A 17,301-nucleotide genomic window follows, 5' to 3' on the forward strand; every position below is an offset into this window, starting at 1 on the left:
TTCTCGAGAAAATACTGAACAGAGAACACTTCGACACCAAGGAGTTCAGGCGTACCTCGGCACCGTAGTGCGTGAAGAGGATGTGAGAAATTTGGACCGAGGCAAGACTGGGCGATTCCGGGCGTTGAGCGGCACACTGGACGAAAAGACTAGGCGTTCTGGGCGTTGTACGACCCTAGTAGAGAGTGAGGCGGACCGGGCACGGACGAAGCAATGGGGGACTGGCACCAATCCTGGGCGGCGGCTTAGGGCAGCCTACATGGGCGGCCTGGGGCGGCTGCCTTGGGTGGCCTCGGGCTGCAGCCCTAGGCGGCCTGGGCGGTGGTCTTGGGCGGCCTAGGGCGGACTGCCCTGGGCGGCCTGGGCAGCGGACTGCCCTGGGCGGCCTGGGCAGCAGACTGCCCTGGGCAGCGGCCTTGGGCGGCCTAGGGTGGGCTGCCCTGGGCGGCCTGGGGCGGCTGCCTTGGGCAGCCTTGGGCGGCAGCCCTAGGCGGCCTGGGCGGCTGCCTTGGGCGGCAGCCCTGGGCGGCATGGGCGGCGGTCTTGGGCGGCCTAGGGCGGGTTGCCCTGGGTGGCCTGGGCCAGCGGCCTTGGGCGGCCTGGGGCGGCTGCCTTGGGTGGCCTGGGGCGGCTGCCTTGGGCGGCTGCCTTGGGCGGCCTTGGGCGGCAGCCCTAGGCAGCCCGGGGCGGCGGTCTTGGGCAGCCTAGGGCGGGTTGCCCTGGGCGGCCTGGAGCAGCCTTGGGCGGGTTGCCCTGGGCGGTCTGGGGCGGCTGCCTTGGGCGAGCGGCGGCGGGCAAGCTGGCGGCAGCGCAGCCTGGGCGGCTAGGGCGGGTTGCCCTGGGCGGCCTAGGGCAGCTTTCTTGGGCAATCAAGGGCGACGGCCCTGGGCGGCAACTCAGGGAGGGCGGTAGAGAGAGAGAGAGAGGGGGAGAGTGAGAGAGAAAGAGAGGAAGGATGAGGGGTGGAAGGCTGACAATGCGAGGCGGCGGCGGCGGCGGCGGCGCTAGGACTGGAGAGATAGGGAGGCTTGGGCAGTCCTCCAAGAAGAGTTAAACAAAACTCAATTCTTGAAATATGACTGCCTAACTATTTCTTCAAACAATGGCCTATACATATAGGCCTTGGAGGAAAGAGAAAATACAACTTAAAGACAAGAAATTAAAGACGAGATGTGCTTTATGTCATGCCAAGGGGCAGTTGTTGATCTGTCGTTGGCGACGTGTCATGCTGCGCAAAGGAGCGTGCGCGCGTGGAGACATGCGTAACTGAGATGGTTGCGGCATGTCCGTAGCGGGAGTGTTGACGTCGATTGACAGTGGCGGCGTATCCATGGCGGAGACGTTGACTTCGGTTGACCGTGGTGACGCGTTCGATGGTGACGTGTTGGCGTCCTCGCCATCAATTATATTCAAAGTGCATTTGTAAGCTTGGGAGTAGATTAGAAAAGTACATTATTTCCTTGAAGCATATTCTCTGAACCCCATTGCGGGCTTCCTCATGACGAAGTATGTCAGCAAATTTATCATTTTCGTCATGAATTCACGGCCTGCGATTGTCACACCATTGACGGCGCGTTCCATGAAGAATAATACTCATGGGTTTGCTGCTGCTCCACGCGTGAAAGTTCTCTACAATCTTCTTGATCTTGCAAGGGTCTGTCAGATAGGCTCCTAGGCAGTTCAAACCCACATCCACAAAGTGGATTCCAGAGATACTTTGGAGGAATGAAATTTCTGAATTAAGAAAATTTATCCCATCCAGAGAGGTCTGGTCATCAACAGACGCATCTTCTATGCTTGAAATTTCAGTAAGAACTTGGTTCAAGACAATGCCCCCTTTACTGAATCCAATGAGTACTGTCCTGGGAATAGAATGAACGCCAGTTGATTCTTGCTGTCTTCCACCAACCTTTGCAGAAACCTTAATGGAAGGAAATAATACATCTCTAAGGAAAAGTAATCTTAAAAATAGGAGGAAGAAAATGAGAGAAATTTTAATTAAGACATGGGAACAACGCATGAGCAGCACTTGAAACACGAGAAATCAACCAATAACTATTAATAAATTAGGAAAGTTCCACTCTTTTCCGTGTATCTTGCTTTCATCTTGGTTTGAAGAAGAATACCCTTTTTTCACAACCCACGCGTTAATTGCATCGTCCCCAAGCTTTGAAACGAGCAATTGCGCGATGTAGGTCGAGTCAGAGAGCTCTTCTATTACCTTGTTTCTGCTCCTCCCTTCTATTCTATCGCCTTTGAAGAACATTGCTTTGGTGGAGACGGCGGAGAGGGACACAGAAGCGAAAACCTTCAAGTGGGTGTTGCCATTGAAGGGCACGATCAGCGTTCCAGCCCAGCGCGACATCGCACCCAGACGGAAAAATTACTCTTTTTTTGGACATTCGATACTTGAGAGAGAGAGGAAGAGGGCCGGTGACATAACACAATAACAATAAGAATAAAAATACATAAGATATAAAAATGAAAATATTTTCCGTCACCATGACGGTGACGTGACGGTGACGAGGGTTTGCGGATGAGTGATGGGTCGATGACGTTTTTTTTTTAAATCCTTGGACAAGTGATGTGACGGTGACGTGACGAACATTTTGTCACGTCACCGTCCGTCACAACTCGTCATCCGTCTCGTCATGTCCGGGGCGTCACGTCCCGGACGTGTCGTTCCCTAATACCCATAAAAGAATTCATGTCAATTAATTCAATAATTTTTTTCTCTAAATAGTACCAATAATATCTCTTTAGGATCTTGATGGTTACATGATTAATTATACTCATCATATGAGCAAGTCTAGATAGTATTATTCTATCTAGACATTTTTATTTCCTTTTTGAGATCCTATGAATAGGAATATTTTTAATACATGTGTTATTTTAAGTTTCTAAGGTATTTTTGGATTCTAGGGCTGTAATTGGCATGAAAGTAAGATGTTTCCTGATGCAAAAAGACTTAAATGGAATCATGCTAGATCTTAAAACTAGAAATTTGCCATGGGTCACATCTTTGATTGATCATATCCTTGAGTGAAATGTGTTGGATTGCTCAATCCCCGACACATTGAATGCTCACCTTCATATTTATGATCTTTGTTATCAATCCATCATCATCATTATACCATTTTGAGCAAATAGGGAGTGAATAGGAGCCAATGGGAGAATTTAGAAGAAGCTTGGGAATCTGAATAATTTTATTCTTGGTGAATTTTATTCAAGGCCTTCTCCTAAGAATACTCATGAGAATTTTTCATATAAACCCCTTAGGTATATCTTCTGACATCCAAAACTCCATCTTTTGTGACCCTCAATGCTCATTTTTTAGTCTAGTTTATGACTCCAATGGCCCAACAGCATATAATTCCCCGCCTAATACTTATCTACTTCAACATACATATAAATTGATGAATCACTAATTCAACATCTCATTCAAATCTGTTATTGCATTCCAAGAGCAAAGGATTGGAGTGATGTTTAGATCAATAAAAATAGAGAAGATGCACTACTCGGCCCGTTGGGCATGTGACAATGAGGTTACTAAGATCTTCATATCTGCCTGACTTGCTTTCATCCTTTTTTTTCTTAGGTTATTGTCGTCGATAGCCTAGATTTTCATGATTTGACATACCTCCATAAAACTCTGCCGCTTTTTGGTGCATAGCTGCCTACTCTCCATTGCCACCAAGGATGGTAAATCTACATCACTTTCCCCCCTCTACTACTCGCCAATGAGTATCCACTACCAGCAATGGTAAATATGCATCACTTGGCCCTGCTCCACTATTCACCGGCGTGTATCCACCGCCATCTCCATTACAATTATCAGTGGTACTTCATGCATAGCCTTTCGATATGAGATAGATAGGATGGACGAAGCGCAAAGGGATAGATGTCTGAGTTGTTGAAAGTGTCAGCCTTGAAAACCAAAGTATTGACAGGAATCTTGAGGGTTCGAATCCCTCTCCATCTGCAAGGTCATAAGTTTTTGGACCACTCTTCAACAACCCCCCAACTTACCATCTGGAAAATATCTTATCTGTGTTTGTTTCTTTCAGAGCTGATTTGATTATAGTATTCTTCTCATAAAGTTGAACCCTTTCATCTTAACCTCAGAACCTCACTTCGTCACTACATCGTAATCTTAGAATCTATTTTTACTTCTTTCAAAAAATTTCTGACTTTGTACTGACTTCTGAATCTGAATCTTCACTCCCACCACCACTCAACCATCACCTGGTGCTCTCACGACGCCAGCTAAGGAACTTTTATTTTATTTAACTAGTATTTTCAACTATAAATTCCCATAAAAGTTTCTCCACTCACTACAACTCAACCATCACCAGGACGCCAGCTAAGGTACTTTAATTTTAGTTAACTAGTATTTTCAACTATAAATTTCCATAAACCTTTCTCCACTCACACTACAACTCAACCATCACCTGGTGCTCTCATGACGCCGGCTAAGGTACTTTAATTTTAGTTAACTAGTATTTTCAATTATAAATTTCCATAAATTTTTCTCAAATTATTCTTTAAATTTTTAATAAACTACGTTAAATAGGATTAATATTGTTGTACCTTCATCAAATTATTTTGAATTACTTTTCACTAGTTTTCTTTCATCAAATTAGATGAAATTCCATGAATAAATATTAAAAATGTAAAAAGTAAAAATTCATTCATTCAATATTTGCTCCTTGTGGATTCAACCCTTACTCTCGCTATGCTTAAAAAAAAAATAGTGTTTCATAAACTAGCAGCCTTAAAAAATATTTCTTACCCTAATTTATGGTTCATCCCTCATTTTCTTGACATTCCTTAGACAACTTAGATTCAATCAACTGTCAATCCTAATTGCTCTTCCTAGTCAGTACTGATGTGTTAGAAAACTATAAGAAAACTCTTCTATGACATTCTGCTACCTTGGCAAAGGACTTCATTGCATCATAGTCATTGAATTTTCTCCTCTTATACCACAGGTGGACAATCCCATTTTCACCACTCAATAATCTTCTTGATAAACTTATTGTTGCATCCGAGTTAGCAAGGTTAGAAATTACATGAATAGGAATTTTTATGTTAGCCACAATGTGTCTTTGATGTCTCAATTCTAAGTGTCACTTACATGGATGTGATGTGAATCAACATGATTAAAATTTTGGTATACTATCATTCAAATATTCATATGAATTAATTCAGTGAGCTATTTTTCTTAAATAACACCATACTTAATGTCTCCACACGAATATTCAAAACATACCACACTAATCATATGGATGAGACTAGATACTGGTATTCTATTTGGATACGTCATTAAAATGAATAAATTGTCTCAATGAACATGAATCAAAATATGAAATATATGATTGGCGTATTGGGCACATATATTTCCATCAAGTATGACATATCTGAGAAGGGGTGCATTAGGTTCAATAAATATTATGCAGTCTAATACGCTCTACCTGTCTGAAATAAGCTCTACCTATCTAGGGAATGAGATAGAGGAGAGGGTGCTCACATATTTTTTACACATATTAGGTTAGTCCTCCATACTTTTCGGGGGTATCCAGCCCGTGGTGATGATGATGCCCCATCAAGTTAGAGTTAATGCACCAAAAAAACATACAAAAATAAGGTGTAACAAAGATAAATAATCTCAATCTCTGCATTCCTTAATCCCGAACTCTTCCAATGAATGAAGATACTTCACATCCTTCATCTCGGCCCCAAAGCCTCCACAAATTCAGCCTCAGTGCTTTCAGATCGTTGGCCCCCAAAGGCTACAAGGTGTTGGGTCCTATGGCCTTGATCTGAATGAAACAAGGTCAATTCCTACATTGTAAGACTTGGAAAGGAATAAAATGGCATCCACAAAACTATGGATTAAATCACATGTGAATGGATCAGATTCGTGATTAATCAGTTACTGGAGTGAGACATGTTGAGCTGCTCAAGTGTGGAGACTCTAGATGTACCCACGCGATCCGTGGTAAATCGAATCACCACTTTCACCTTGATGAGCCCTATTCACACTCCACTATCATTGTTACGCCACCTTGATTGCATCGGGAGAGGGATGAGCCATGGAGAGAAAGGGGAAGAAGGTCAAAGGCCTTGAACAATTCTAGCCTAAGTGGATGTTGTTCAAAGCCTTCCTTTATTTAGACTAAATGTGTATTTTTCATTAGAAATCCCAAAATTTAAGTATATCTTTCAATATCTAAAAGACCATTTCATGCAACCCTCTAGGCCCATATATCAGTCTAGCTAACGCGTCTAATGGCCCAATAACCTTCATTCGCTTTTCCAATTAATGAACTGTATCATCATATATCATAACAAGACATCCAGTTTACCAATATTAGATGTCAAGACCAAATCTAAAAACTGGTGTCACCCTTTTTATTGGAGCGGAGAGCAGGCACAGCTCTACTAACATAACTAAGACAAGCTGAATCTTTTCTGATGTTCATTCATTAATTAGAGTCATTAACTGTTTAAAATGTTAATGGAGGGCTTAACGCGCATCTAGTGGCTGGTTTGGGTCCACTACAGGTCGTAATATTATATGGGCTATAAGCATATTTCCAGATCATCCCAGACGCGGACAATAAACGAATTTTTCGTCCAACGATAAAAAATCGTCCCGTCCATTCCTCCCAGGACAAAGGACGGGACGGTTTTTCGTCCAACGAAGGACGGGACTGTTTTTCGTCCAACGATAAAAAATCGTCCCGTCCATTCCTCCCAGGACGAATTTTTGTCCCAAAATTTGTCCAGGACGAAAAAACCCATTTCAATATTTTTAATATATTAATATGATTTTTTTCAAGTTTTTTAGGGAATTACTGGGGAGATAGAATGCAAAGGGACGTATGTACAATTATTTATAAGTGGCGTACATTTGCACGCACGTAAAAATACAAGGACTTTGATATAATTTGTCATTGTGAGGCTATGTGGCAATATGTCAACCGTCGGATGTGAATCCAGTGGTTTTCCGTCCAGATTCGTCCGTCGTCCGAGACCTCTGGACAGACAGTTTTTTCGTACCACTGGACGAATTTTCGTCCTAAAATCCGTCCGACTCCTCGGAGGGGACATTTTTTCGGGCCGGGACGAAAAAATCGTCCCGTCCGCTTCCCTGCACTATAGCTATAAGGGGTGGAAATGGGATTTCAGTTTTCGAAGTTGCCTTATCCCGATAAGAGCCGCGGTAGGGGTGAGCTTGCAGGTAGAGGAAATGGTGATGATGTCCATAGTGTCGCTCTCCGGCGTAGCGCCGCCAGTGGCGTCGCTTGGGTTGACTGCTGGCAGCAGGAGAAGCGTTGGATTGTTCTCTTCTGTGAGGATTGCGAGAGGATCGACGGCGGGATTCAACTCTCTGCTTCACACATCCTTCCTCTCTTCCCCGTCTGGATCTCTGTCCTTCCCTTCGTCCTTCTCAGGCAAGAATGCTGCACTGACCCTTGAAAAATTTGGAATGGATTAGTTTTTAAGTGTTTTTTATTCTGACCCAGTTTACAAATTCATTCTTTCCGACGGAATTTTGGCTTATATTGTCTTCGTGATTCTTTCAAAATTCTGTGCTCACTTTTGGCATTAGTCGGGAGCCGAACTTTCGGCACTGTTGTTGATTGACCAGGCTCTTTAGTTATCATCGACAAAAAAAAATGTTTGTGACCCTCATGCTGCAAAAATTCCCAATGTGACTACAGAATTGGGTTTGATGATCGACGTTAATTATATCCAATTAGTCTTCTTTATCTTTTTGCTTCAACAATTCAATATCCTACCTCTGCTTAAATGTCCCGAGTATCCAAACCTTTTCTATAACTTTGATCGAACTAATAAGTTCATCGAACTAACAAGTATTTCGCATCTCTTATCTCAGCACAGTTCACGTTTATTGAATTGCGTCTATATTTATAAATTTCCGTCATAAAATTGACGGATAGATTCTAAATATTAATCTGTAAATTGTGTAAGTTATTTTCGGGGATCTCCTGTTTATTCTTTGTTAATTTCTTTTCTATAAATTCTAAATATTTTTCCAGTTCCATAAAACACATCCGTACCTTTCCATGAAGCGTTTCTTGTTTCCTCAATGTTCATCTATATTTAAATAGGTGTATAATATTAAATATCATTTCATTAAAATAATTTGTAATTTTTTATTTTGATCTGTAAATAGATATTTCGATTCGATTTCAGGTATATCCGGTTCATTCTTTCTTAGTTTTTTCATTTGAGTTCTAAAATAATATGTTCATCCGGAGCTGTTACGAGTATTTCACATTTCTTGTTTCAGAAAAGTTCATCTTTATTAAAGTTGGTGCATCTTTTATAAATATAATTTTTCATTAAGATCCATCGACAGAGTTTCAATTTTACTCTGCAAAACACTCGACTCAGTTTTATGGGTATCCAGTTTATTATTTTATTTTTTAAAATTTGAAGTATCTTTCGAGAGCCAAGAGGCATATTCTCACGTTAATGAAATTCACAAGTTCATTTGTAGTTGTGCGGAGTATTTCACAATCTCTTATCTCAGCATTGCTCGTCTTTTTTAAAACAGGCGTATATCTCTTTCACTGAAATCCATTAATAAATTTTCGACGTTAGTGTAGAAATCATACACTTGTCTTTCTGGTGTATCTAATTAGTTACTTTCGTCTTTATGGAATTTGGTTTGCATTCATGTGTTTAATTTTTAATATTATATGCTGATAGACTCTCAGTTTTAATCGGCAAATCATACTAATCAGTTTGTTGTTGTGTTTCCCTTTGGAATGAAATTACCATTAAATTCTTAAGATTGGCCCATGATCTGACAAGAAAATTAACCTCAGGGCTGTCGCTGGGCCTAGACCTGGGGTCCGGCCCAGGCCCAAAGGAGAGGCGGCGGGGGCTGGTGGTGCGGGCAGGGAAGGCAGCGCTGTGCCTGACCAAGCGCAGCCGGTCACGCAAGTCACTTGCCCGGACCCACGGGTTCAGGCGCAGGATGCGCACCACCACCGGCCGGGCTGTGCTCAAGCGCCGGCGCGCTAAAGGCCGCAAGATCCTCTGCACCAAGACCAACCCCAGCAGCGGCAAGCGCGCATAAGCCTCCATCATGCAACCCAGTCACCAAACATTTTTCTTGTTTCATCTTGCTTTGATTTTGACCAAAATTCTGCCTCATTAAGCGTATGTAGCAATGTTTTTTTCTTGATACTGTGGGCATTTTAGTAAGCTGATAAGGAGGGGGGGTTCGTTATCGGCCCTCGTGGAGATCTTCGGAGACCACCCCGGCTCTGGAGAGGACGTCATGGTCAAGAGTGCTGAGGCCAGAGAAGGGGCCTGAGGAGAACATGGAAGAGGTACAGTCAGACGGGTACGCCGGCTGCCGGGTATTGGGTGCTGCCGTCGATGCCGAGACGTTCCGTGGCGGTGGCGGCGGCAGTGGATCGATCCGCTGGACCATCTTAAGGGACTGCACCACCTCTCCCATGGTAGGCCTCTGGCTTGCCTCTGACGCCACGCAAGCGGCAGCGATGGTGCACACTCTGAGAAAGTCCTCTGTTGGGTATTTGCCCTCGAGCTTCGGATCTGCGAGCTCTTCCACTCTATCCTTATCGCGAAGTATAGGCCTTGCCTGCAGAGAGTGTATGAGTGAGTAAGAGAGAGATGGAGTAAAAGATGGGCAGCTAAAGCGAGAACGAGAGAGATATGAGGAGATAGAGAGATGGCGAGTTAGAGAGAAACAGAGTGAGCAGCAAGAGAGAGACTGTGAAAGAGACCAAAAGACACATGGAGGGTTAGAGAGAGTGAGAAAGAGAGAGAGATGGCTAGTTCGAGAGAGGCGATGGAGCGATACAGAGATGGTGAGCTAAGAAAGACATGACGACATAGAGGTAGAAAGATCATGAGCTAGAAAGACATGGCAAGGTTGAGAGAGGAGAGAGATTGTGAGCTAGAGAGACAAGTCCAGATAGAGTGGTAAGAGGTATGGCGAGATAGAGATACAGAGAGCAAGAGAGACATGTCCAGATTGTGAGCTGGCAGACATGGCAGTTAAAGACATGGTGAGATAGAGTGTGCGCGTAAATAAGCAAGTGAGAAACTTGGCGAGATGGAGAGAGAGATACAGAGAGAGCGAGAGACTTGGCGAGATGGAGAGAGAGATACTGAGTAAACAAGAAACTTGGCGAGATGGAGAGATAGATACTGAGTAAACAAGAGACTTGGCAAGATGGAGAGATAGAACTGAGTAAACAAGAGACTTGGCCAGATGGAGAGAGACGTACTGAGCTAGAGAGAGACATGATTAGAGAGAGAGAGATGGTAAGTTTGAGAGTCATGATAAGATCGAGCGGGAGAATGTGACAGTGAGTGAACAAGAGAGAGAAAAAGAGAGAGAGAGAGACGGTGATCTAGAGAGAGGCATGACGAGACCTATCGAGATAAGGCGGGAGAATGTGCCAGTGAGTGAGCAAGAGAGACAGAGATAGAGAGATGGTGAGCTAGAGAGAGGCATGATGACAAAGAGAGAGTGAGTAAGAGAGAGACAAAGCGAGACAGACAGAGAGAAAGAGATAGTGAGTTGGAGAGGGACATGGCAAGATTGAAAGAAAGAGCAGACCCAGGTAACAAGATTCTCCTCGCCGGATGGTTGTGACATGTCTACTGGCTTCCGCCCCGTTAGCAGCTCCAGCAGGACGACTCCGTAGCTGTAAACATCGCTCTTCACCAGAAGATGCCCAGTCATCGCATATTCAGGAGCCACATACCTGGTCCAATCTCACCACAACATTCTTATTATAGTCGCCATCATCATCACCATCATCATCATCATCATCAGAAAGAGAGAGAGATAGAGAGAGAGAGATACGGACCCAAAGGTACCCATGACACGGGTGGAGAGGTAATTGGCCCGACCCTCAGGGGCCTGCTTGGCAAGACCAAAGTCGGAGACCTTGGCATGGAAGTCGTTCTCTAGCAGAATATTGGATGCCTTGAAATCCCTATGAATAACGCAAGGCTGAGAATCCTCATGCAGGTACGCCAGCCCCCTTGCCGCATCAAGCGCAATCCTCATCCTCGTGTCCCAATCCAGTGGACAATTTATGCCCACGGGGCCTGCGTACATATAATAATGACCATAAAACATTTAAAACTGGGTGATGGAAGGTATTATTCATTAACTTTGATGATGCGGATGACAAGAGATGACGAGTCGTTATCAGCCTTGTTATTTGTCCACGACGAGGAAGATGATGATGATGATGATGACGATGAAGGACCGAATTCTCTCCTCTGCCCGCCATCACAATCTCCTCATTTTTGTTCAAGATGACTAGCTGAGGATGATGAATTGTTATTTTCCTTGTTATTCATCTGAGACAGGATGACGATGATCATTACTCTTCCATTGTCCATGACAAGGATGACGATGCTGAGATAATCATTGTCACAAGAGCTTCTGAGAATGACGATGACAATCTATGAATGATGATGGAAGGATGAATCCGCTCTTCTGTCCACCCCCCTGTGAGCTTTTCATCCTTGTTCCAGGTGATGAGGTGAAGATGACAAATTATCATGGTGCTTTGTCATTAATCTGAGCCAGGATGATGATGATGATGACACTGATGATGACAAGAGCATCATAGTCCCTCATTTGTGACTAGGATGACTATCACCGGCTTCTGACTAGTATAATGATGATTTCTGGATGATGATGACGACTTTGTCCTAGTATAGCCAACACGAATGGAAGTGATAAATCAGGTGTCAGTGGTGGTGATGAGCTTACCATGGAGCCAGCTCTCAAGGCTTCCATTGGGGACGAGCTCGTAGCAGAGGAGATGATGGGAATCATCGCGGCTGGTGTAGTAACCCACGAGCCTTACGAGATTGCGGTGGTGCAGCCGGCTGAGCATCTCCACTTCCACCAAGAACTCTCTGTCTCCCTGATGGCCGCCACCGCTGAGCTTCTTGATGGCCACGGGTGTTCCGTCACACAGCCGCCCCTTGAAGACCTGGCCAAACCCACCCTGGCCGAGCACACTGGCCGGTTCAAAGTTGTTTGTCGCTTCTTTCAGTTCATCATAAGGCAGGAAACGGGTGCTGCTCGGGTGTCGCAGAGACCCATCTATTGAAATAGACTCTGCTTCTGTAGCTGTCTTTGCTGAAGGATTACACAAATATCAAATAAAGCGATGACTCACAAATAATTGGAAATGGTTTTTCAGATTACAAACCTGGTTCTTGAATGGCTGTGCTCTTCTTTCCCTTTGACATTGTACACAAGATAAACATGACCAAGATTATAAATACAGCGATTAGTGATCCCACTGAAATGCCGATGAGGAGAACTAAATTGGAGCTCCTGCCGCCATTTTTGTAAGTGCTCGGCCGCTGAACAGGGAAAGAGGGTGGCAAAGCCGATGGAGGTCCCTTTGAGACTGGAGCTGATGCAAGACAGTAGGTTAAACAATTCAACAAGTATCAAGAATGAAATGTAAGAAGGAAGGTAATTTGGCATACCTGGAGAAGGAGACAGCGGCTTGAATGAGGTGAAGTTGAGTAGTTTGTAGCCTCCATCTATGTAGACTTTATTTAACCTAAGGGAAGCATTCATTTCGTTGATCTCAGCGTCAGTGAAGCTGAATCCCGAATGAGGAACAATGTTCATGGTGATGTTAAGACCGGAGACGCCAACGACGTAAAAGTCGACAATCTCTAGCTGTGAGACACGCAAGTGAAGCTGAGAAGCCAGCCTTTCGAGAAACTTGTCGCTCCAATCCGAGCTAAGGGAGACGTTGAAGAGATGCAGCCCAACTTTGACAGGGTACACGCAGTGGCACTCATGACTTCCTCTCTTATTGATCATATTTGGCCCACAACAACCTGGTCCGTGGAACACTGTTAATTTTAGAATTCCCCATCATTATGTCCGTGCGAAACAAGAAGAAACAGATTTTTAATCCAGCATGAAGATCAAAGAAACATAGTCATGAATGGATTGGAAATTAATTGAAAATTATTGCATTAGTAGATAAAGTTTTTTCAAAAATGAAAAATACCATGTGAAGTCAAAGTAGACGGCGGCTGTGCAGAAATTGGAGACTCTGAACTGCCATTGAAACTTCCCGAGTTGTTGTCCTCCAAAGGAGGCCTCAGAGGAGAGGTTGGAGATACAGATGAACTAAGCAAAGCCGGAGACGAAAAACCAACATCGGATATGGGATCATTCTGTAAAGAATTTGCGCGAATCAAAACTTTTGAATGATCTTCTGGTCCCTCGGTCTTAGCAGGAGTCACCTCAGAGTTTCCAACATCAAGAGACCACGATGCGATAAAGAGAAAATTCGTAATCACTAGCCATCGAACACTTCTCCAATCTCCCATAAATCCGGCAGCCCGAGGAGAGAAGCCCATATCTGTGATCTTGAGAGAGGCGAAATCTAACGTTCTGAAGAAACCATTTTTTCTGATACCCACCAGCGTCCATGGAGATACCCCGCGGACATCATCAAAGTACCTACATTCCTGAAACAGAAACAACAAAATTTTCAAATACACCCATCTCGTCGATCAAGCACAATTCTTCGTCAAAAAAATAAGCTCCCAGTCATCCCCAGGATCATAAGGTCACTCTTACGAAGTCAAAAAGAAGACCTCATCTGCACTCATTTCAAGATCTAAGAATAATGACGGCACGAAATCATCCGCATGCGTACTCCTCCGAGGAGTATCGACGGCGGGAGGCCGGCGAGCAAGTTCAAAAGAGAAAACCAAGTAATAATCCCTCACTCCCAAAGTCCGAACTTGACAGATGGAACCAAAGATCGACATTTTCAACGATCTTCTCATACATTATCCATACTGGCTCAAAACCGAAATCTCAGCTGCGACAAACACCGCGGGACGTTTTCTGAGAGCGATCTACGCGCGAAGTCGCTCCAAAACGAGAATGAGCGCGCGACTGACCTCAAAGACCGAGCTCCGAGAAGCGATCGCAGCTCCGATCCACCTCCAAAGCGATCGATTAGGGTTTACGCCATACTCGATCTCTCCACTCTCCGGGAGGAAGATCAACAGCCAGACTCAAAGCGCCAACAAACTCTCTTTTTTTTTCTTTTTTTTTTTGTCAGATCTCCGAGCTCCTTCCCAAACGGGCCCACAAACCTTCTCCGACAAAGCTAACGGCCCGTCCCTATCAAAAGCCCACTAAAAGGCCCACAAAGGGCCCACTCAAAACTCAAATTTCAAAACAAACCCTTCCAGAAAAAGAAATTACATAAAAAGGATAAAGGATAATGGATGTGACGGATGACGTCTTTGGATGATGGTTAACGGTTTGGATGACGGTTGACTATTTGGATGATGGTTTACATATGTGGATGACGGTTGATGTATTTAAGATGATGTTTTCAAAACAAACCCTTCCAAAAAGGAAATTGCATAAAAGGACTGCGGATAATGGATGATGGCAGATGCCTTTTTGATGACGGTCGGCATCTTTCGGATGATTGTCGATGTGTTTTGGATGACGGATATGGGTGACGATTGACGTCTTTAAATGAATGCTGAGGTTTCTGGATAACGGTTAGGGTTGGACATTTAGGACCGAGGACCGGTTTGACCGAACTGAACCGGAACCGTAGGTCTTCCATTTGAGGGTGGACCGGTTTCTCAAACAGGTTTAGGTCCAAGGGTCAAAACGGAACGGAACCAAAAGTATATTATTTGATATTTATTGAATATTGTTTATAAAATTCTAAAAATATCAAATCCAACTCAACGGAGAAGTTTCTATTGAAGATATTTCACATTACTACGAACATAAATTTTCTACTTTGACTTTGACATTGACGAGTCCACCTGACAATACCAGGACCCAAGAATGGACCAGAAGTGGACCGAAATTTAGGCGAGGTTTAGGTCTTTGCTAAAAACCCAGACCAGACCGGGACCGTCAAACCCTTATAAAGGTTGACATCTTGTATGAACATTGACATCTGAAGATTAAACTTTCAAAACAAAACCTTCCAAAAAGAAATTACATAAAAAGGATAATGGAGGCTGGTTAAAGCATTAGGATAACGGGTTGACGTCTTGAAATGCCGGCTTCATAACAAACCCTTCAAAGAAAGAAATTACATAATAAAAAGGATGACGGATAATGGATAAAAGAAATTACATAATAAAAAGGACGACGGATAATGGATAAAGGTCAACGTATTGAGACGATGATTGACGTCTTTAGGATGACGGTTGACGATTCGAAATGCTGGTTTCATAACAACCCCTTGAAAGGAAAAAATTACTTGATAAAAGAGGATGACGGATAATGGATAAAGGCCAACGTATTCAGATGACGGTTAGCGTCTTTTGGATGACGATTGACGACTTGAAATGCCGGTTTTGTAACAACGCCTTCAAGGAAAGAAATTGCATAATAAAAGGGGATGACGGATAGTAGATAAAGTTTGAAGCAGTCAGATGACGGATGACGTTATGGGGAGAAGGTGGCCTCGGTGATGACGTGGGAGCCGGCGCCGAGGAGATGCTGGAGGAAAACGCGGCCGTCCTTGACGGCGGCGGAGGCGGCGATGCGGTGGAGGGGGCCGTAGTAGGACCGGGTGACCGCCGCCGTGGCCCAGCCGTCGGACGACTCCACGAGCCGGGCGGACGGGACGCCGGCGGCGACGACGAGACGGGACGGGGAGAGCAGGGCGAGGCCGTCGCCGAGGAGTAGCGGGCCGCCGGCGACGGGGACGACGGCGACGTCCTCGGTTTCGACGTCGACGCGGAAGAGGACGCCGGCGCCGGTGTGGATGACGAGGAGGAAGCCGGACGGGTGGTGGACGACGCCGTTGAGGCCGACGAGGTCGCGGAGCCGTCCGGGACGGGGACGGAAGAGCGGGCTGGAGATGGTGGAGAGGAGGGCGCCGGCGGGGGAGAGCTTCCAGATGCGGGGGGAGGCGGCGTCGGTGACGAAGGCGGCGCCGTCGGGGGCGACGGCGACGTCGTCGGCGAGGGAGGCGGCGCCGGCGAGCGGCGCGAGGAAGAGCCGGCGGCGCGAGGCGAGGTCGTACGCGGCGAGGAGGCTGGACCGGTGGCGGAGGGGGTCGCCGTAGACGACGAGCAGGCGGCGCCGGGGCGGGTCCAGGGCGATGCCGAGGGAGGAGTTGCCGGCTAGCTCCGGGTCCAGCAGAAAGGGTTTCTCTCGAGCCGGGGTCGGCTGGGGGGCGATCTCGGAGACGCCGCCGTCGAAGAAGGTGGAGACGAGGAATCGGGCCGAGTCCGCGTCCCACTGGAGCGACTCGCGGACCCAGCCCAGGCTGCGGTACTCCAGCGAGCCGCCGCCCGTCTTGCGCCGCTCCAGCGCCAGCAGCAGCGCCACCGGCACGGCGGAGAGCAAGAGGAGAACCGCACCCAGACCCCTCGCCCCGCCGCCCGTCGCCATCTCGCTGCAATGCTGGATTCCCAAGGGCTAGAACTTCAAATGAGAGAAATAATCATATAAACGCGGAATTTAATAACAGTCAGAGAGAGTTGGTCTGGATCGATGAGGGAGTTAATGAGGAATGAGGGGGGGGGGGGGGGGTTTAGTAGTTGGACCACGTGCAACTGGGAGTTAAGTTGATGTCTGATGTTTCCTTTTCTCAAGGGTCCTTGGACGGATGACGGATGGAGGAGGACCGATTTGGACGCACTTGTTATGAAGTATAAAGATAGATAGATTTTTAGAGGGATACATAGATGTATACATAGTTATTAAGATAGATAGATAGATAGATAGATAGATAAATAGATGGTGAATGATGAAATAGCAATACCTTGACCGAGACATAGCATGGGGCACGTGGAATCCCGTGTGAATCAGCAAGGACCACCTTGCAAGGCTAAATACTCCTGGGTGACCAAAGTAGTATGAGGGAAAGGTGAAAAGAACCCCATGGGGGAGTGAAATAGAACATGAAACCGCGAGCTCTCAAGCAGTGGGAGGAGAATATGATCTCTGACCGTGTGCCTGTTGAAGAATGAGCCGGCGACTCATAGGCAGTGGCTTGGTTAAGGGAATCCACCAGAGCCGTAGCGAAAGCGAGTTTTCATAGGACGATTGTCACTGCTTATGGACCCGAACCTGGGTGATCTATCTAGACATAGACCGAGACCGAGACCAAAAAGAAGAAGTTTTTGAATGGCCTAATAATGCCAATAAATCCCTTCTCCGAGTTTATCTCTACTTTGTACGGCTCCGCAACCATATTACACGAAGGTTTTTTTGGACGG

General features: G+C 45.6%; 4 protein-coding genes across 8 annotated transcripts; 1 reads left to right on the top strand and 3 right to left on the bottom strand.

Moving 5' to 3' along the window:
- Window positions 1-1,540: 1,540 nt before the first annotated feature.
- Window positions 1,541-2,365, bottom strand: LOC144707107 (uncharacterized). The gene is made up of 2 exons (XM_078580229.1): window positions 2,127-2,365; window positions 1,541-1,946 (listed from the first exon to the last, which is right to left on the bottom strand). Exons 1-2 carry the CDS (start codon window positions 2,363-2,365, stop codon window positions 1,541-1,543), a joined length of 645 nt encoding a protein of 214 aa, XP_078436355.1.
- A 4,840-nt stretch (window positions 2,366-7,205) lies between these two features.
- On the top strand, window positions 7,206-9,226 carry LOC144706591 (Ribosomal protein L34). Its single transcript, XM_078579590.1, has 2 exons — window positions 7,206-7,455; window positions 8,860-9,226. Exons 1-2 carry the CDS (start codon window positions 7,256-7,258, stop codon window positions 9,116-9,118), a joined length of 459 nt encoding a protein of 152 aa, XP_078435716.1. The 5' UTR covers window positions 7,206-7,255; the 3' UTR covers window positions 9,119-9,226.
- On the bottom strand, window positions 9,205-14,142 carry LOC144706588 (Protein kinase superfamily protein). Of its 5 annotated transcripts, XM_078579585.1 has the most exons (9): window positions 13,990-14,142; window positions 13,321-13,548; window positions 13,083-13,251; window positions 12,544-12,921; window positions 12,258-12,467; window positions 11,810-12,184; window positions 10,890-11,133; window positions 10,637-10,784; window positions 9,205-9,649 (listed from the first exon to the last, which is right to left on the bottom strand). In XM_078579585.1, the coding sequence occupies exons 2-9, from the start codon at window positions 13,435-13,437 to the stop codon at window positions 9,269-9,271; spliced, it is 2,022 nt and encodes a 673-aa protein (XP_078435711.1). In that variant the 5' UTR covers window positions 13,438-13,548; window positions 13,990-14,142; the 3' UTR covers window positions 9,205-9,268. The 5 variants fall into 5 exon arrangements, with proteins under 5 accessions (XP_078435711.1, XP_078435710.1, XP_078435708.1 ...); XM_078579584.1 differs by having other exon boundaries at window positions 12,544-12,906; window positions 13,083-13,548; XM_078579582.1 differs by having other exon boundaries at window positions 12,258-12,461; window positions 13,083-13,548.
- A 1,134-nt stretch (window positions 14,143-15,276) lies between these two features.
- LOC144706590 (Calcium-dependent phosphotriesterase superfamily protein) lies at window positions 15,277-16,513 on the bottom strand. The gene has a single exon (XM_078579589.1). It carries the CDS (start codon window positions 16,469-16,471, stop codon window positions 15,518-15,520), a length of 954 nt encoding a protein of 317 aa, XP_078435715.1. The 5' UTR covers window positions 16,472-16,513; the 3' UTR covers window positions 15,277-15,517.
- Window positions 16,514-17,301: the final 788 nt, after the last annotated feature.

This window comes from Wolffia australiana, chromosome 8 (genome assembly GCF_029677425.1).
Source record: "Wolffia australiana isolate 7733 chromosome 8, ASM2967742v1".
NCBI lineage: Eukaryota > Viridiplantae > Streptophyta > Magnoliopsida > Alismatales > Araceae > Wolffia > Wolffia australiana.